Source organism: Triplophysa dalaica, chromosome 6 (assembly GCF_015846415.1).
Source record: "Triplophysa dalaica isolate WHDGS20190420 chromosome 6, ASM1584641v1, whole genome shotgun sequence".
Taxonomy (NCBI): domain Eukaryota; kingdom Metazoa; phylum Chordata; class Actinopteri; order Cypriniformes; family Nemacheilidae; genus Triplophysa; species Triplophysa dalaica.
Genome location: NC_079547.1, coordinates 8269740 through 8291500, shown reverse-complemented (window position 1 = coordinate 8291500; position 21761 = coordinate 8269740). Strand labels below are relative to the sequence as shown.

At 36.1% G+C, this 21761-nt stretch overlaps 1 protein-coding gene across 1 annotated transcript; it reads right to left on the bottom strand.

Annotated features, from left to right (window-relative positions):
- Nucleotides 1-7762: 7762 nt before the first annotated feature.
- On the bottom strand, nucleotides 7763-19935 carry stx8 (syntaxin 8). Its single transcript, XM_056751567.1, has 8 exons — nucleotides 19801-19935; nucleotides 16269-16368; nucleotides 16078-16172; nucleotides 15311-15421; nucleotides 12651-12775; nucleotides 11649-11741; nucleotides 11063-11164; nucleotides 7763-8217 (listed from the first exon to the last, which is right to left on the bottom strand). Exons 1-8 carry the CDS (start codon nucleotides 19815-19817, stop codon nucleotides 8150-8152), a joined length of 711 nt encoding a protein of 236 aa, XP_056607545.1. The 5' UTR covers nucleotides 19818-19935; the 3' UTR covers nucleotides 7763-8149.
- Nucleotides 19936-21761: the final 1826 nt, after the last annotated feature.

Genomic DNA, 21761 nt, shown 5'->3' with positions numbered 1-21761 from the left:
AACACTCTGAACAGAACGTGGCCAATCATTCTGCAGGAACCAATTACTGTGGACTCTGGAAAAAGAGAGACAAAACTTAGCTAATAAAACATGTATAAATAATACATACTATGTTGTAGTGAATATGCCCTCACCTATTATGTCCAATCAGTGTTGCAGCGAAACAGTGTCCTTCTTATGTTACCTGGGAAAATAAGTACATATATAAATGCTCAAATATAAGGTACTGTAAATATAAGAATGGTAAATGATCATCTTACAGTTGTGTATTACACTTAAAATATAAAACATAAATTAGAAACCTGTTAGAAGTTTATGTTCATAATTTTTTTTCAATACAGCAGCCTGAAGAAACTTTTGGGGAGTTGCTTGAAATTTCTTCTGAACACTGTCTGAAAGATAAATGTAAATATACACTTTAGTGTCAGATACCTGTTATGAGAGAATTTTGGGAATAATTCACCCAAAAGTGAAAAATGTTGTCATCATTTGCTCACCCTGCAGTTGCTACAAACCTTCATACAGTTCCATGTTGTGCTATACACAAATGTTTGTAACTAAGCCGTTTTGGGTCACCATTGTCTCCCATAGTAGTCTTATGTACTAGTATGGGAGTCAATGGTGACCCAAAATCTTTGGGTTAACTTTTCCGTTTAAGACCTTTAACACTTTAATACCTATAAAAAGATCTACATGTCGGTCCAAAGGAGGCTTGGCTTGTGATTCTTTGTTAGCATTTAAATGTTTTCCTGAAAGGCTATATGGGTAGCTAACATGCTCCTTCCAAAAACAGCAACGGCTAAATCCTTGTCCATGTTTGAGCATGATGTGCTCCCTCTACCACCTCGTTTTCTGTGGATTTCTGCCTATGCAAAACAAAACAACGACACGTTTAAATGTAAGCCTTAAATAAAACAACATCAGACTGCGAAGAAAATATCATATGGAACCATGGTAGTCTTTGAGAATGATTTCATGTAGGAATATTGATTCAGCACAAAATCTTTAAAGAGAAAATAACATGAGATCATGAAATTGACATTTCATGTTTGAATGTAAGCAGTCTGCCAAGTTGTAAATCCAAAGGAGAATGAATAAAGTTATTGGCTTGGAAAAAGGGAGTTGACTCTGAATAACGCAAATGAGTGGTCCCTAGTCCGATTCCCAAACCGCCGTGGATTTACGTCACTACATATAGTGCCTGCCTATGTTTTGCTAGGACTGCCCGCGAAAACTTCACTCTTCTCTCCCCAAACACTAGCTGTGTCTCGTTTTGTAAGGCTGCATCTATGGAAGCAAATAAGAGACATAATGTTTTGAAATTTAACAGCCTATGAATACTTGATTTTGAATTATTTTACTTTGGAAACCATGTATCTGAATTTATTTGTTTGGAATTTACCTCTATGAAATTTAAATATGAAAATTCTTGATTTCCAATTTAAAAAGCTGAATTTAATGCTCACAAATTCAGATACAAAAAAAAACAACTTACAGAATTTCAGATAAAATACATTCAGATTGATCAAATTTGATTGCTCTTAGTTGATATTTCAAGTTAATACTTTTCAAAGAAAACATATGTCTAATTCGACTGCTCAAATTCAGATCGAAAAATTCAAGTTAAATATTCACATGGTAACATCCGGGCTACCCAGGATAGGAAAAACAGTTGAGCCCAGAGCCCGTCTGGAAATGAACCGAACCATTGAACCGAACCATTGAACAGAACCAATGAACCGACGTCGGGCGGCCTATCAGAGCACGACAACCTGACTGTCTGTCATGATCCAAGAAGAGGCCAAAGCACGGATATTAAACCTGTTAAGAAGATGACTTCTAGGGAAAACGAAGGCGCTCCGGTAAGTTTGCTGTTTATGTACAATCAGACTCTACAGAACAAAAGTATGTTGTTGCTAATTATTTTTTGGAACTATTATTATTATTATTTTTCGACCGACGTCGGTTCGGTTCGGTTCATTGGTTCGGTTCAATGGTTCGGTTCAATGGTTCGGTTCAATTGCAGACGGGCTCTGGGCTCAACTGTTTTTCCTATCCTGGGTATCCCGGATGTTACCATGTGAATATTTAAGTTGAATTTTTCGATCTGAATTTGAGCAGTCGAATTAGACATATGTTTTCTTTGAAAAGTATTAACTTGAAATTTGAGATCTGAATAAGAGCAATCAAATTTGATCAATCTGAATGTATTTTATCTGAAATTCTGTAAGTAGATTTTTTTGTATCTGAATTTGTGAGCATTAAATTCAGCTTTTTAAATTGGAAATCAAGAATTTTCATATTTAAATTTCATAGAGGTAAATTCGAAACAAATAAATTCAGATAAATGGTTTCCAAAGTAAAATAATTCAAAATCAAGTATTCATAGGCTGTTAAATTTCAAAACATTATGTCTCTTATTTGCTTCCATATGCATCCTTGTGACCTCCAGATGTCTCATCCTCTAAAGGATGTGGTGTACGGAAGATTCTCAATTTAGAATCAAACGAGATGTCCTTCGTATGACATACTGGCAGAAAAGAACACAAGGAAGTACCACATTGCTATGACAACACGTCGCACTCACACACCTGTCAAATTGATGAAAATTATTTCTACTTGAAAACCTATTTACATATGCCTGCTAACGAAGATTAGCAGGAATTAGATAAAAAAACGTGACACAGATTGTAAACTGTTCACATTTAAACACCACATATTTGATTGAATGTGCAGCTGTTGCAGTTTATTCAAATAACAGACGTTGGCAGACGCAATGATTTGTGGGTTTCCGCTAGCATTGAAGGATACACCTCATCTATCCTTCGAATTCTCGTGAAAGATTCATATTTTTCAGAGGTATAGAGGTATTTTTCTGTATAAAATATCCAATTTTATTGATCTTATGTAATATTCAAATTTTCATAGACACTGATTTTTGGGTATGCATTATGTGTAACCCATAATTATCAAAATTTCAAGAAATAAAGGCTTGAAATATTTCACTTTGTGTGTAATGAATCTATATAATATATGGGTTTCACTTTCTGAAATGAGTGACAAAAAATATTGACCTTTTTCATGATATTCTCATTTTTTGAGATGTACCTGTATATATACTGATATCTCATACTATTTATAATGCACAACAGTGTTATTTGTTTTACTATATCACATACATGTTTTACTGATGTAACCGTTCTACTGGATTTATAAAAAAACATATTTACTCTTAAAATATATATAAAATGATGACAGAAAAAGCCATTTCCCCATTAAAAAATCTTATTTTTTAGATAACATGTAAATTCAATTATTTTACCTTGGGTGATTCAACTGAAACTCAAAAATAATCGATGCGTCCCAAATCGCATACTGTGACAGTACGTACTCAATTTGAATAAGTCCTAACCAATTGGCCATTAAAGCAGTTCTATAAAGTATGAGTGGGAGTAGTATGAATACATTTCGGACATACTGCTTCCGCCATGTTTTATGGTTATGTGACCCCTATGCTCTTTGACCTATGACATGTTAACAACAACCTTAACGAGAGCATTGATAAATTTAGACATGAGAAATTCATTTATTGCCACATAAATTAAAAAACGACATCCGCCTTAAAGTTTTCCGCTATATTTGTTTGATTTACTTTTGGAATTTGACCGTTGCTCAGCTCCCGTGGCATCATGGGATAGAGAGCTTTGTTAGTGGTATTAAAATTGAGGCATGCCAACGAAGATAGCTTTCAGAGGACGAGCTCACTTTTGCACTAGCATTTGAAATTGCTCTTAGTATGGAAACAGCTGATCGGAACATACAACATCGGAGGAATACGGATGATTCAGAGGCAACTGTTTATAAAGTAAACGAAAAGACTGTTCGCCACCAGAGCTGATATTCATGCTATTGTTATAAAGGTAAAAATCATAATTCTCAGGAATGTAATTTAAAAAACTTAATGCAGCGTGAGAGGGAAGTCACATTATATTAAATTGCTGGGCACCAGAATAAGCAAAAAGTTATGTGCTATGTATGCTGAAGATCCAGAATTGGAAATGTTCTCTCTGGTAAGTGATACTGAGAAACAGCCGTTCTGAGTGAATTTTACTGTGAATCAGCAAGATTTATTGATGGAAGTTGATACAGGAGCTGCTGTGAGTATTTTTTCACATAAAATGGATGGAGCTTGGACACACTGGATGGAGCTTGAGTTAAGTTGAAGACTTATACTTGTGAAAAGATTCCGGTATTGGTCCAATTCACAGCGACTGTGCAATATGATGAATCACCTCTGATTAGGAGATAGCGGAAGGGAATGGGCCAAACTTGTGTGGTAGTAATTGGCTCAAGAAAATCAAGTTGAATTGGAAAGCATTTCGATATGCGAGTCGACCTAAACAGCCAGGATCTATCCATGAAGTGCTTGAGAAATATAGTGAAGTTTTCAAAAATGAGTTGGGCATTTTAAAGGATTTTAAAGCTACCATTTCAGTGAAACCGATGTTTTTGCCTAAATTTGATAAAAGCCGTCCACAACCTTTGCTATGAAAGAACATGAGGAGAAGGAAATTGATTGAATGGAGCAAGCAAACATTATATCTCCCGTAATTTACAGTGAGTGGACTGCTCCAGCCGTCCCTGTGATTAAAAAAGATTCAACAATTAGTTGTTTGGAGACTACAAGGTCACTGCTAATCAAACTATCAACACAGAAGTGTTTTAACCACTTTAAGTGGTGGGAAGGTGTTCTCCAAGTTCGATTAAGCTCTGGCATATCAGCATGCACCAGTACCTGGAAATGTGAAAGAACTGCAAGCCTATTGTGGGTGCTTTGTACCACACCAGAGCAGTGTGCTGGCACCATTGTACAAAATGTTGAAAGAGCAAGTGGTTTGGCAGTGGGAAAAGAGAGAACATAGTGCTTTTAGTAATTGCATAGAATTGCTGACCAGTGACAAAGTGTTAGTAAACTATGATCCACAGTTACCTTTAAATTTAACATGTGATGTTTCGGCTTATGGAATTGGTGCTATGCTGCATCATACGAGGCCAAATGGTGAGGAACATCCTATTGCATCTTATTCGCGTACCTTGTCCCCTGCTGAAAAGGAAATTCACAGATTGAGGAGGAAGTGTGATTTAGGGAGTTAAAAAAATGTCTGTAGCCTATTCAAGGTTTGTGCAGGTCTACAATTTTGTCCCTGACATCTTTTAAAACCTACTTGGTCTTGACAATGGTTGCCGAGAGGTTGAAATGGAAGATACAGATTCTGTTGGCAGGCATCTTTTATGTACATAACAAGCTGATTTAGGAGTACTTTCTTAAAGTGACAGGACTAATCTGTTGTCCATATAGGCACATAACCAATTTTTGGAGCCAGAATTCTTGCAAGTTGTTATGGGGTTCAAATACTTGGCAACTAAATGGTTTACCTTTATATAATATTTTTCCCCACTTTTTCTTTAGATTCTGTCTCTATCAATTAAAATAAACTTACCATAAAAATGATAGACCCTTAATTTCTTTGTAAGCAGCCAAATTTACAAAATCAGCCGGGGATCAAATAATTTTTTCCCTCACTGTAGATCTTTCAGGTCCTTTTCTCAACAATATGTTCATGATTATAGTTGATGCTTATTCTAAGTGGTTAGAAGTCTTCCTTATGCCACAAATTACTTTACAGTTTAGAATGACTAGTTATTGCTAGTTTTCTGAACAAGAAGCAACTACTTTTACTTCTGATGAATTTCAAAGATTTTCAGAGATATGTTCAGACATTTAAAGTAGGCTTGGAAACTGAAGAATGAACAAATGTGCATTGATGATAAAATATCTTCATTCTTACTACGCTTTCGTACCACCCCAAATTGTACCACAGGCCGTCACCAGGTTGGATTTTCTAAAAGCAAACATTCATGAAGGTGTTCGCAGGAAACTATATTTGCAAAAACTTCATCATGATTTTCACCCACAGGAAAGATCTTTTAGTGTGGATAATTCAGTTTTTACTGTGGATGATTCAGAATCTGATTATTCAGATTTAGTCATTATTTGCATAAAACAGTGGGAGGAGATCCAAAGTGGTTTTCTGGAATGATTGTGCAGCAGACGGGACCTATGTCATATAAGGTGTGTGATCCATTATCAACAACTGTGTATAGAAGGCATGGTGATCACCAGAGGCCGACTCATTAGTCCTCAGAGACTCCAAGAATCCAAGATTTAGGGTAAGCGGAAACATCAACTATATGACCTCCTTGGGGTGTGAGGGGCGGGACTAATTCACGAGCACACATCGCAATACATTATCCCAGCATAATTATTGTTTTCACTTTAAGTTCATGCTGTTTACATTATGCACGTATGCGCAGGTTGCCAACAAAACACAGACATATGACTTAGTTTCACTTACCGCATGCGGTTCATTTCCGGTATCTTTTAGTGCGGAGACTGCTCCATCTTTCACTTTTAAACGATCTCCAAATTCAGAGTTATTTCCACCGTTTATTTAACATCCATCACTGAAACGTCATGAACAAACATACACACCTCGACTTCTCTCTCTATCGCAAGAGTAACAAGCTGCAGCTGGGGTGCCCACAGCGCAGCCAATCTTGACGCAGAGCAGCCAATCTAGGTGGTTAGCAGGTCTTCCTTGCGTTTTTTGACAAGTTGGCCATGTTAAGCCAGCATGTTTAACAATGTAAATAAGTCAGAATGCATGAAACACTGTAACATGACACCTCCATGCATCTCTCATCAAAGGCGTCCTCTCCCCGAAAAACATTGAATCAAACACATTTCACAAACAAGAAAAGCAAACAAAAAGACCTACAGTAATTTCTTCAGGTTACCTGTCTGACTCCAGTCCAAAGTAAATTCCACACAACTTCAGCTGAAAAGGGCCTAAAAACTCATTCATCTTTTATTTTCATAATGCTTGGAAAGACAACTGCATTGAAGCATAAAACGCTGCTTAAAATCCACTTGCTTTGTTAGAAACATATATAGTTTTAAGAACTATTACATTCTTACTCTTGGCAAATGCTGTTGGTATGGCTATCAAAGTGACACTTGAAATTACACTATTGGTAAAAACCAGAAAGATGAACATGATAATGTGACACATGTTTATCTAAGACTAAGTTGCCGAGAAGAAGATTTTTTCTTTGTTAAAATACAGTGCTCTTGATATGCAAAGTGATTTTAATTTTACATTTAGTTGATCCTTTTGATCCAGAAGTTACATTTTTTTAGACAGTCTACCATGAATTACCTTAGGCTAGTCACTTAATAAAGAGCACAATATATTATTTAATAGGCTGCTACATAGAGAATATAATCATACATCCATTCACTTAACAGTTTCAGCTTTAGGCTGTGTGGTTTCATACACCAATGTGTTTTCTTCAAAGAATGGCTCAAAAGTCAAAAAAAGGAGGCGGATGGATGCCGACATTTTTTTCCTACTTTCACTGTAGTAATTATCTTTGAATGCATTCCTATTCAAGCTACTGGTCACGTGTTTCCTACGCAAGGGGAATTCCACTAGTTGTCGTGCATTCTTAATGGGGATATTTATGCATGTACTGTATGTGTTATGTTTCACTACACCAGATTCTCTTTACTGTTAGAAATGCTAATCTCACACAGGCACACGCACACGCGCGCACACACACACACGCACACGCACACACACACGCACAAACATGTTTTTTTTGTATTTTGTCATTCATTCATTAAGAAAACACATGTTGCTAGAACTGACAGAAATATTTAATTAAAATGTATTGTAAGTACAGTATAGTGATACAGCATAGTACATACAAAACAGACAAATGCAAAACAAGTTTAGAATAAGTATGTATAAATGGCATTAATTAGAATTTGTAACCTTCACGATAACAAAAAACTATTCACAAAAAGCAGCTAATGACAAAATCGAGGTCATTGTTCAATTCAAAATATCAAAATCTTTTAAAGATCTTTTATGTTTTCGATCATTATCTGAAACAATGGAAAATAAAGAGGGATTTGAAAGAAAGTGTGTACAGACTCCATATAAACTGTGCATATCCCTTGTTTACCCCCCACACTTTTTAAACGGTATAAGATGTTGCATTTGTGTCTTCAGCATCTTTTTCATTACCCTGTGGGCCAAACTGCTACAACAATGATAGCAATGAGCAGAAGAACGATCACCACCAGCATGCCTGATTCAAAAACAAAAAGACAAAACAGTTTGATGATGTTTTTGTTAATGAATAACTTCAATATTTTGATGTATTATTAAGTATTTGTAACTTGTTGATTTTGAATGAATAATAAAATGTGTTCCTTGCCCATTATAAATCAGGTGTAAATGCATGGCAAAAACATTTACAAACTTTTTTGCATTCCCAACCTAAAGTGTACTCTATTCATCACATGCAAAGATATAAAAGCCACTTACAAACACACCCCCAAACCTAAACGCTTACAATGGACTTCTAAGTAATATAAAGTGTAATGTCACACAATGAATGCGAGTCAAAACACAAGGAATAACTGCACTGGTGTTAACTATGGAGATGGTGGAGATAACCCTATGGAGATGGTGGTCTAGTGGGTTAAACCACTGAACTGGTAAATCAAAATGGTTGCTGGTTCGATCCCACTAGCCACCACCAGTGTGTCCTTGAGCAAGACACTTTACTCCATGTTGCTCCAGGGGGATTGTCCCTGTAATAAGTGCACTGCAAGTCGCTTTGGATAAAAGCGTCTGCCAAATGACTAAATGTAAATGTAAACTATCAAAACAGATTAATAACTGCTAACAATTTTGTGAAATTGCCCATGGACATGTGAAACAGGCCCTTGGACACTGAACACTAGTGGTCAATGCCTGTTGCATTGATGCAGAAATTAAATTAATTTCTGGACAATGATGCAGAAATTAAAATAAAATCCCATGCATTGCCTACATTCTTAAAAAAGTTACTTCAAAAGGTTCTCTGATGCCATAGAAGAACAATTTGGTTCTATAGAGAACCTTAAACATTTGAAGATCTGTTTTAAAATTAGTTGTGGGCCGTTTACGGCGTTAACAGTGAGACTCTTATCGCGCAATAAAAAAAATGTCGCCGTTAATCTATTCTCAAAGTTGGGTTGGGAGCTGGGTCTATGCTACGCAAGCTATGATGACTTTCACCTTGATATTTTAGCGCAGATGTATACCAGCTTAACTGCACTGTACGGGGCGAGAACAAGATTTTTTAACTCGCGTCATTCGCGCCGCCTCATCATCTCATAACCAGGGCTTCATTCGCGCGATTCGCGCAGCAAGTAGGTCTATTGCCTCTTTGCATTAACACATAAATCACTCGCGCTTGACACGCCATTCGCGTTTGGTCTGAACACAACATAACGTTACTGTGAAATTACCGCATCAAACGTGACGTGCTAACATGGATGCAGCTATGAAGCCGCCGGGTTTGCTTCAGGGAATATTAATTTTTAAGAAGCTTCCCAATGGAAACATCGACAAGACTAAGGTTGTTTGCACCTTGTGCAATGCGGAATTGGTTTAAAAAAAAAAAAAACTTTCTCTCAACAGGTAGTGGTCTAGCTTTAGTTGAAACCAGTAACTTTGTATTGAGATCTAATGTATTATGGCTCCTGTATGACATATCGCTTGTTGCTCCCTCACTCTTTGTAAGTCGCTTTGGATAAAAGCGTCTGCTAAATGACTAAATGTAAATGTACTGTAGGAGCTCTTCCAGTCTCAAGTACCACCTAAACGCAAATCATCCCTTAGCTAATGCGGAAGTAAACACAAGTTCATCTTATTGAACATAACTTATTTTCATCACCAATTATCATAGTAGAACAGCTTTCTCAAGCAGTTTGAGATGCATTTTGGAAACAGGAGATGAGCCCCTGGTCTAATGCGCCACCTGGCTTGAGAAACCCGTTCTCAAAGACTTACTTTTAGTCATTATTTGGGTAGCACAAATATTCTGAATGCCTTCGGCAGAATTCAAATGAGCCATTTTAATCTAGATTAAAAAAAAATTAATCTATGCCCACCACTATTAAAAATAAAGTTTTTTTGTGGAAAAAAGTGTATTCTACGGAATTGCTGTGAAGAACCTTTTAAACACCTACATTTTTAAGAGTGTACTGTGTAGGTCCAATGCAGAGCCATAAATCGCCCTTAAGAAAGCTTCAGGCACAGACGGTGTTTCACCTGCCTGTTTGTCTGCGTCTAATCATCACAAACATACACAACGATATTTGGTATGAACCGGTATATCGCCCAGCACGTTCAGAGATTACATATACATCAGAGATTATGATGAGATTACACATGTATTTGCTGAAAAATGCATAACCTGATCTTTACCATCATTCCTACTGATCAGGTACTTCAAATATGTTTAATGAGGATTAATTATACATACTTTTCCAATAAAAATACTTAATCACGATATGTGATGGTATTGAGCTAAAAAAGATCCTAAAATGACATTCCCAATTTAAATTGTTTACTGTTGGTAAATTATATAGGCCTACCTTTTCATGCTTCCAAGAGCTAATTTTTTTTTTATAAATTTTTTTTGCTTATTTCAGTCCAATGCAGTTTTGTTTTCACATCCTGCACCACGTTGTTCAAAGATCAAACGCATTTCCACCCATTGGCGTGCTGGTCTGAAAACGTGCATTGTTGGAGTGTTGCTATTTTGTGCCAAATGACATAGACAGTGCCACTGACCAACTAAAACCTGGTCTAAAGTCAACGGAGCAATAAATATTTTTTTATTTAAAGAGCTAGTTAGTTATATGCTCCAATAGGCAGGTGCACAGAGCGTGTACATTCTGCTTTTTACACACAGAGGGACGCGCAGCAGCACACAATTATTATTAGTTGACTTGTCAGTCAAACAATAATTTTTTATCAGGCTCCTCCATTTACTTCCAGCTAAACCAGAATGGGCAGAGTATGGTATTTAGTGGGTTTTGAAGCAAAATTATTTGAGTAACGCATGTAAGAATTCACTTTTATCACAGAACCCTTACCACAGGAAGCAGATTTGTTCTCCACCAACTTGACTTTGTGTGTCTCGTTTTTGATGCGGCTGTCTGTCTTGTCCACGAGCTGAGTGATGTCATCAATTATCTCTGAAATAAACAACAAACTACGTCAGTTATGAAGAACCATAATTTTGTATTACTGTCAATACCTATACATGTAATTAACTTCGGTTGTTTTTAAACTGACCTTATCTATTTAAGACCCTAAACACACATAAAGCCAATCCTCACAGAAAATGTATATACTTTTCCAAATGAGCATCACGTGCTGTATGTTTAATAAACATTTACCATTGTGCAGAATAATGGCTTTAATGGTACATCATTTTATTATTCCAATTATCATTCCAATTATCATTTGAGTTCACAACGTCTTCTTATAGTCAAAAATGATGGCAGTCAGGTAAATGTAGTAACACATTTACATTGGTTTCCTGTTCAAATCAACCTAATTGCAAATTATTTTGAATGTTTAGCCAAAGCTGTACTATATACAGTCACAGAATAAAATAAGAGATTAGAATAAGATTCCACATTTTTACTTAATCAGGCTCTTTCAGTTTTATCCTACCATTGTGTTCATCCAGCTCATTGCCGATTTCCCGACCCATCTGTTTTTGTCTGCTTATGACTGCAGCAAGAGCATCCAAGCCAGCATCCTGAGCTAGAGGAAAAAAGACACATACCATTAAAAGATTGAACGAAGGGCTATAAGCCATTCTGGTTTAAATGGGAATGCCCTTTTAAATGACAATTTTAAATTGTAGCACTTCTTCCTCGATAAAGAATCCAACTTCAAAATATTCTCACAACAAAGATAACTTGAACAAAGATTTTTCAATAGAAGGAGTCTGTGTATAATTTTGTGGAAACTGAATAAGACAACCATAAACGTTCTGGCTTAGAAAGATTATTTTGTAGACTATACTTAGATACTGTGTATGATGTGTTTGTCCAAAACTTGACAAAATGTTGTGTAATCTGAAGAATTTACATAAAACAAGGGTTTTCAAGTTTACAGTATGCCTTTTGTTCAACTTTGTAAATAATTAATTACAATTTGCTGTTTTATTGTCAGTGTAAGTTATCTGTTAAGCTAAGAGTTTTTTAATGAATAAGGTTTGATGATTCCAACCATGATGTAAATATTTGTCATAAATGTTGCTGTTTTTTTTAAAGTATTGTTCATTACTCTCTTTGAAAAATGTGTTTCTTTCAAACTGCTCTTTAATTGGTTACAATTTTCAACTGCCCATCTTCCTCCAGAGTTCCCTCTTAAAGCGCTCGGTCTTTTCGTGCGAGTAGGCAACAGGGATGCATTTGAAATTAGGGATGTACCAATAGGATTAGAGTTTATATAGAGTTTAATAAGCAACTTTTCAGCCAATAAGCTTTTTGCTACATAGATAAATTAGAGGTGGCCATCTCCGTCAACTTTTCAGCCATTATCCATTTGTGTCACTAACTTTAACTTTTGTCATCAAAACAGATCACTTTTTAATGGTGTATGTTTTGTAACTTTGCTCAATTAAATACCAGCTAGTGAAAGCCCATAGTCTTGTATGCAGCACACCTTCAACAATCTGCTGCTGCTGTTGTCTTATTTCTCCAAAGCTGAGTCCTCTGGTTTCCTCAGTTTCATTGACAACCCAAGGGTTCACTGTTGGCCCCGCCCTATTTTCTGTCATCAGCGTTGACCTGGAGACCATCACAACAATGACAGTCAGTCCTCAGCACAGGATCACGTGCCTATTGTTTTTTTGCATACATTTTTGCCTACTGTGTGCATGTGTAAAACTCAATCTTTGTTATAGATTATTACTGCGTTTTCCTAATATGCTGTGACTCCCATGTTTCTCCTACTAATGCGAGAGACAGGGCACAGGACCAATCCTCAGTTAACCTCTGTCAAAACAGTTTCACATCAGATCAGTTAAATAAAGAGTAATAACAGTGTTGTCTGTTCTGGCTTATCAATTCAGGCCCAAGACGAATGATAAAACAAGCAGACCGACCAGGAGACATTTAAAGCAGGACTTCAAAGGACACAGAGGTATTTGTCTCGCATGGAAACACACACAACGGTATTACTGTGATAAATCCATTCAATACACAACTAAGCTTTCCTTAATTCTGCAACATACCTTTCTTTACAGCACGTGGCTCAACGTATTTACGCCATAGTGGATAGGGATGCAACGATGTATCGGTATCAGACCCGATACCAAGGTAATGTACTCGTACTAGTTAAGACACAGCGCTACAAAGGACTGATACCTCACAGAAATATTTGCTTTGAAAGTTGTCACAAGCACATAAAATTATTTCTTTTCTCATAATGTGTTTTGGGGGGGGGGTTGTTTGTAATAAAGAAGCTATTCTATTTTTATTAGTTTAAGTGCGTTTTGCTTGGAAAATTGTTATCTAATTCTAATTCCAATTTCCAGTTACCAACCGTAAACTTTTTTTCCCTAAAACAGAAGAGAGTGAGAAATATAAAAAGAAAGAAAGGCCCTGTTCCAAGAGGCGCACTTCATGTGGATTTGTGGCCTCGTAGCCTTAAATAGCAAATGCCCCTTTGTTTCCTCGACACAGCCTTTTTTTAATCCAGCACTCTGAAAATGTTTGTCAAACATATGTAGATATAATTTTTAAATGCATGTTTTGGTAGCATTTAAAATGAAAATCATTTCTTATTAAAATCATTTGTTTTTTAGCCCATTATTAGTAGTTTACAGTTTGGGTTCAAAGAGTCTGGTGTACTCTGGAGGGTCTTAGCTTGGGTCTGTTCCTCTAATGTCAAAGACGTTTATCACTAACATATGTGTCAATTGAGCTGAAGCTCTCTGAAGGACTTTTTCTTTCCTGCCTTGCTCTTGCACTTTTATCCAATCCTCAAAAAGACTGTGTAAAATATGTATCAAAGCATTTTAAGAACTTCTTCAACATACTCAATATGTCCAAGTGGTCAGGGGCAAAAGCTTCCTTTAAAAGCCTTTAGTCACCTCTGCCTCATCTCAACTGTGTAAGTATTAGCCCTTATCCAATGAAACCATTGTAGAACCCATAGATTTAATCAGACAAGTCACTAAGAGGCATCACAGTGAAATCAAGAGAGAGACCCCTTCAGGGAGGAAGGTATTTTTATTTAAATTATGAATGCCATAACCCTTTACTTGGGGAAAAAAGTGAAATGCTATTGAAGTCAAGCTAATAGCCACACACTGGCATACAAAGACCATACATTGAGATAACTTCTGGCTCTTAAAACTCCTTCAAGGCTCAGATCTTCATAAAAAATTATTGCACAGATTTCTGCAGTATTATATTCGAGTATTATAACTTGTTCTAATGTCTGTAATTTGTAACAGTAATCTGACATTTTTGTCCAAACTGAGTTGTTCACATATTCTTATTCTGTGACAACTTTACATTTAGCAGTTTAAAACAACTTCTCTTTTAATTGGACTAATGCTATTGGATTATTGAAGGTAAACGTCATATTATGTGACTTGCGGATTACTTTACAGAGGGCTTGCACTACTACTAGTTATGTTCCGCTCCAAGAACAAATGGTGCAACCGAATAAAGAACAGTTAACAGAGTTAATAACAAAACTATCTAGTAGTTACTGAGCCTCTAGTGTGAGCTTTTTGTTCCAACTCAAGAACTTACAGACGGCTGGTGCAACCCTAACCTTATCAAGCAAAGGATGAAGCCTCCATATTAACCCAAGAGATGTAAAAATACAACACAAAAAATCCTGACAGATGGAGCACTGCAATCTCCAAACAATATTTTTTGGCCTTTATAGCTTTTATATTTATTAGACAGTGGAGAGACACAAACAGTATCTGTGTTAAGGTGTGAACCAAATGACTCAAAGAATAAAATCATGAATACATAAGATGGCCATTCTATCAACTCCATTGTAAGTTCTCCAGTAGGAGGTCCCAATTGAATCTGTCTATTGTTTGATGGCCATTTGTTACGTAGAAAGTCTGGTCACAGAGACAGTATCTTGGGTTAAGAATATACAACTTTGGCACGAGAACATTTTTACAGAGGAACTATGCTACACTACCACCTTCAATAAAATATTTTCCGCATAAGATTTTGTCCTGGTTTCTTCATTCGTATACATGAAGCATGTTTTTATAGTATGTGGAAAAAATATTTAGTTGCTTTAGTGTATAATCCCTATGCATAAAAAAGTGAAATGTTTGGATGTACCTTGATTGCTCTGCTTCTGTGATGTCTCCTTTAAAGAAGGCGTTTAGCCTTTTTTCTCTGGTAGAAAGATCGTCAACAAGGTTTTGTCTTCTGTCTGCTTCAGCTTGCATTCTATAGTTATTTATTAAGGCTTATTAAGAAAATGACATAGTTGTTAGTGTTAAATTATACTTAAACCACAGTGATATGGCCACATAGCATTATACTTGGTCATTAAAAACATCTATGACCTACAAAATAAATCTTCACACGTGATATTCAATTGACAATTGACACCCCTTAGTTCCTGTTGCTGGGTCTGACAAGCTTTCGGTATCAGCCCTGCGCTCCCAGTGTAAATGTGTGCACTCCCTGGGGATATAATAAAACATTTCTTTGCTGACCTGTGGATGGACCTGCTGGGTGCTTCACCCTCAAATGAGTGTGCACCGTAGTTGTTGATCCATGATAAGCCAGCTTTGCATTGCATCCGTTATCCCACGCAGGTCTACAGTGTGCGTAACTTCGATAGCAATCGTTGTGAGAAAATGTTTTCCTCTATCGTCTCTCGATTGACAGCCTTTAGGTTTTAGGTGCGTCATTATTGGCAGTGCCACCCTTTGGTTACATGAACACGTTACGCGTGAAAACATGGATAATTTTTTAAGATTGCACACACTATTCCAAATTCTATAATAAATACATTTCAATTACTGCTACATTACGTTCTCACTACCTATTAAACTTTTTTTCTTTCTCTTAAATTTTGCAAGGCATAAAAAGGATACATGTGCCGTTGAGCAGCATCTCGCATCAAATTCTCCCTAAGCTGTGCTACATTCTGCTTAAGTTTTTGTAATGATGCTCTTAGGGTCATGTTAAGCTGCAGAAACAGACACACAGGACGAGACACGTTACAGCAAAAATAAACATGATAAAGCCAAGAAATGTCTAAAGAATAAAAAAATTACGTTTCTACCTTGGCTGGGTTTCCCCCGGTTCTCTGCTGCCTGTTCCTTTCATGAGTATTTTCTGCAATTTCTTGAGTCAGTCGACAAGTCGCATCATAATTCTGTGACCTAAATGATAGCATTTAAAAGTAACTGAGGCCACGTACACACAAAAGTTTTTTTAATCATGCAATAAGTCCCAAGAAGCAATGGGTTACAGTGCATTTTATAACAGCTAAGGAGGTTGTTATGCCCCGTTCACATTCACAAGCGACTTTGTCAATGCATGTCGCCAGGGGATGCCGGTTATAACCCTTAGTTCATCACACTTTGAGCGACATTTTTGCCAAATTTCTTCACATGCATCTATAGACAGACCTCAATTTCACTTGTAATATTCATTAATGATATAAAAGTTTACACTTTATTAAAAAACACATATGTTTTCAGTCAAATTAGCTGAGTTTGGTTTGTCACATGACTGTGCCAGAGTAAGTATTGTAATTGGAAACGCACTTCAAATACTTTCGCAATTTGACACAGCTAGTTTTAATTAACGTAGAATAATAGAAACATTCCATGTACACACTGCAAATAAATTCTGTCGTTCTTTTAGTGCCTAATCCTGTTCTGTAAAAAACACAGTTCTATAATTACGGGAGTGAAAACACTTTACCAAATTCTATGCAGTATGAGAATTATTTATATATATCATACGTATACAGTAGGAAGATAGAGAACACACATATAATGATAAAGTTTGGTCTGAACTGTAGATCTTCATTGCTCTTTACTCATCATGCTCAACCTCGCGCCTTTCAATTCAAGTGATGCATATAAAAAAATATATATGCTATCACTGCGGGCGAGAGAAAGCTCCAGAGTGAAGTGCTGTTCTTTATCCATAATTTCAAATAAGCATCCTCCAATGGCTTTTTAGCGCAAACAGTTAGGCCAAATTTCACAAAGTAACTACTTGAGCACTAGTTAAAGCCCAAATTATAAAAAATAACTAGTACGAGTAAAAACCCTTTGCCGACAGCTTTGTGCCCCCGTTAAAAAAATTCCATGGGAATAGTTTTGTTTTGGGCATGTTTTTCGACGTATGATCTCGCAGCATGCCATTGTCATACAAATTGTTGCCGTTGAAAATGATGGATAGCTAACCTTAGCTAATACTGGAGCCATGAGGATTCATGTGTTAAAACTGCCCAGGTTAACTACATGTTAGTACATGCAAGTTAATGTTTTAATTAACACCTGAAACTAAAACTTACCAAATGGACCCTTAATAAAGATCAAGGAGTTCTTCTGAGTATTTGTAATGAGCGGCTCGATTCGTAGTGGTCCTCCAGTTACACATTTTACAATTTGTATTATGAGTGGGGAATTCACATAAACAGTGGAGTTAGAGCATACAAGTAGGCCTATTTGAACCTCATAATAAGGGCCGTTGACTCGGGGGGAAAAGGGTGAGGTGATGTGAGGGGCCTTAAAGTTCCTGAAATGATATTTATACAATTGTGCGCCTATACAGCACGTCTGTGCAACTTCTCTGTTCTCTGCTAATTTTGAGAAGCTTCGGCAGACGTCTGTCATGCCTCACCGCGAACTGCATGATAGGCTGTATGAGTAAAGTGAATGGACTCACATCCCTACTAAAAGCATTCTGTTATCAATCCATAGTGTATTCCGTTCCAGGTTTTCCATTTCCCGCTCACAGTCTGCGTTCACTGACTACGCTCCCAGCAGATGATGGATAGTCTCATCGACAGGTAGATAAAGTACAATACACTTTACATCTAGTGCTTGATCTGATTAAAGTACTATTTGGGTAGGTTGTTTTAAAATTTATTTTTATCTGTGTATTAAGGGTAAACTTTGGATAAGAACGAAGTTGAGGCAATTTTTCTGACATATTCATTTTATCGCTAATAATACATAAGCATTAGATTAAAATAATAACACGCTAAAGTTAAAAAGGTCAATAAATATGCAAGTAATAAAAAGATGTGCTAGTGTATTTAGGCCTTTTTACTTTGAATTAAAATGTATATAAGGAAGGTTGTTTCTTGACATACTCGACTTGGCATTAAACTTTTTAAGAAATATTCATTGTCAATCTCAGATCATGAAGTGGCATTATAAACTACCATTAATGCAGTACTAGTGCTAGATTTCACACTGTTCAATAGTTAAATGTGTAATGTGTTTTTGACTACACTGCACAGTGTCTCTATTAAAGGCAGAGTGTCCGATTTCCGAATTACGCTTGTCTAGACAAAGTCAGGCCGACTACCAAAACAATCTATAGCCAATCAGCAGTAAGGTGCACAGTGCACAGGATGGACATTAGTTGAGCAGAGAGCTGACGAAAGTGAAAGATGGGGGTAAGGGGTGTGTCTTTTTTGGTGATTGGAACATCAACAACAGCTATGAGAAATCGACAATCCCCTTTAATAAAACACAATCTAAATTAAAATTAGTAAAACTGTCAATTCATTTTTAGGGGATACTGAGGTGATTTATTCACATTTAAGTATATCACAATTTATACAGAAATGAGATTCAGTGCTGTATTATAAATAAATATAACAATATACTTGAAAATAGCATGGAGAGGCCCCACACATTGCCTTTGCTGAGGAGGCCAAGATTCCGTGCTACCCCCCTGCTAAAAATTAAATAATAAATGTGGAGAGAAATAAAAAAAGGTTGAATTTTGAGAAAAAGAACCACCTCTTCAACTAGGCTGGCTACGGTCCTGCACACACCCATTTGCTTTTAAATTTATTTTAGATAAAATAACTGTTTTTGGCTCTTCGTTTTTTGCTTTGCAGACGGTCCCTATCCTAATACATTACATTATAAGGTCTTTCAGATACAATCAAAAGCACCGTGTGTTCTCTTGTACATTTGAGAACAATTCGAACTCAGCATGTCTCTTGTCATAGTGCTAAATCGTTAAATGAATTTTTGTTTTCGAGGCTGAATCTCTGACAAATGTCAAACTTCGAACCAACTTTAACTTTACATCGGTCAGTATTAGACACAACATGACAACCGAATTAATCTGCAGTGTTTACGTGGAACGTTTCTAATATTCTACGTTAATTAACCCTATCGTGAAAGTAAACGACGTGCGTTTTCAGTTACAGACCAAACTCCGCTAACTTGACTGAAAACATATAAAATATGTTGTTTTTAATAACGTATACACTACTGTTGTGATTAATGAATATTAAAGTGACATTGTCTACAGATCAGAATGTGAAAGAGCTTTATTGTAAAGTATGTTTGCACATACAAGGAATTTGTTTTGGTGACAGGAGCATGCAGTAACGTTACATAGAAACAGCAACAACAGTTAACAGAGACAATAACACAATAGAATACAGTACACAGATGATTTAAATAAGGGCCTTTATGTATAAGAGATTAAGAAATAGAATACAATAAAAACAAGATAAATATATAGAGAGATATAGAGATGCACGTGAAGTAGACAAAACATCTGTAACGTTTCACATAAAATGTTAGTAGACGATATAAACTGCTTACCACAAATCCTGCGACATATTGCAGCACGTTTACTAACTGGCGCTCACGATTAACGAACAGCAGCAGTAGTTGAATTAGATCAAAATATACAATCCTGAGTACTTCCTGCTCGGAATCTCGGATATGACGTAAGACGGTGGCCTTTACAGATCAAAGCCACCTTCATATGGAATGCCAGAAGGACAAAATTGTTCATATTTGAGAGGCCATATTCAGACAAAATGCCAACGAAAGAGAGATGAAAGAGGAATTTATGTTGTATTGTCCTATATGTTTTATGTAAGCAGTTGTGGAATCCAACCATTAAGTAATTACATTATTGAGTATTTCCATTTTATACAACTTTACACAATTACTATTACTATTGTTATAGTGTAGGTTTAATAATTATACTTGTTGAATGTGTTATTCTGTATGCACAATTGCATAATTCATTATCAGTCAATCAGATGATGTTATGTCACTATACGGGGACAGGTTCAGCCTTTTGTTGTGTTTAGCCTCAGTGTGCTCACAGGATCCGGTGCGGATGGTTGAGGTTTATCCCATCCGCGCCAGGCAAGAGTTTAACCCAGTTGTTGTCAGTTTTTGTTTTTGGATACAATACAAATAAAGTGCTATAAAAATAAATCTTACTTGACTGGACTATATAATTAGATATTACATGTAATTTCGTAGTAAAACGTGGTGTTACATATTTTATTGGTGAAAACTACAGAGCTTTGTATTTTGTAAAACTGCTTTTTATCTCATAATTAGAAACACCAAATTAAATAACATTACATGTTTGCACTTGCCACGTGTGTCCCAACGGGTTAGAAACACTTCATGCTCACTTGGGATCTTCATGCCCACTAGGGCCAAAAACAAGAAATACGTCATGAAATTGTCAAGTGGTCAAGTGCAAAGACCGCATGTGGGGGCATTTAGACGCAGCCTTTGTGTCCCACTGCATGTCTGAGGGGTCTTCGATTGGATTACTTGTGTTTTGATTGTTGGATTTGTCTATCGTTTTGTAACCCCTGCTGCCTGCCCAACCTTTGCCTGTTATATTGTTTATGCCTGTTTTCTGCCTGCCCTGACCATTGCTTGTATCGTTCGTGGATTAAAGCTGCATTTAGATGTTCAACCCCTGAGTCTCAGACAAGTGTGTGAATTTTTTTTAATTAAACTGTTTGTGATTCTTGAAAATGATAGCCTTGATTAAGGTTTTGCCAGATATAACCTTATAATTATACGCAGGAAATGTTTTTGTTAAATTAGAAGGTTCTATCTGTGCTTAATTTGTTCCAAACATCTACATTTAATTTTTTTATATTGTACAATTAAATTTTTTGGGGGGTCTCTGTCTTTTTTCATGTATATGATATCCATATAATTGTTGCTATATTGTTTGTAAAAACTTTGAGGCTCAATATTTCAAAACCACTCAGAATGCAGCGAACTTTTTTAATGTCTTGTTAATATAAGACAATGCTTTAAAAACAGTTTACTTTCAATCTTTTATATATTCCTGTTATATTTATTGTCCAACATTTCCAATTTATTTTATGCATGTCCTTAATTAATCTCATTTATTGATATTAAGTCATTGTTAATAATGCTAATACTTTAAGTAGAATTGAAATTAATATAGAATTTCGACCGAAACTGACATGGTTTCTAGAGGTTTTTTGTAAAAAACTTAAACACTGTCTGTTCAGTAAACTGGTACATGGATTTGATGATTACTAGACTCGTGATTGTACAATGTTCTTTGTTGTCATCATTCAGGTTGGATTTCACCCAAAAATGAAAATTCTGTCATTTACCATCAAGTTATAAAGAAACTGTATAAAAAACATAAAGGACGATATTTCAAATAATGTTAGTGATTTTCAGTTCTGGGGCACCATTGACTACCATAGTATCATACCATAGAAAAAACATTACTTTTATTATTTCTTTGCATTACTTGATTC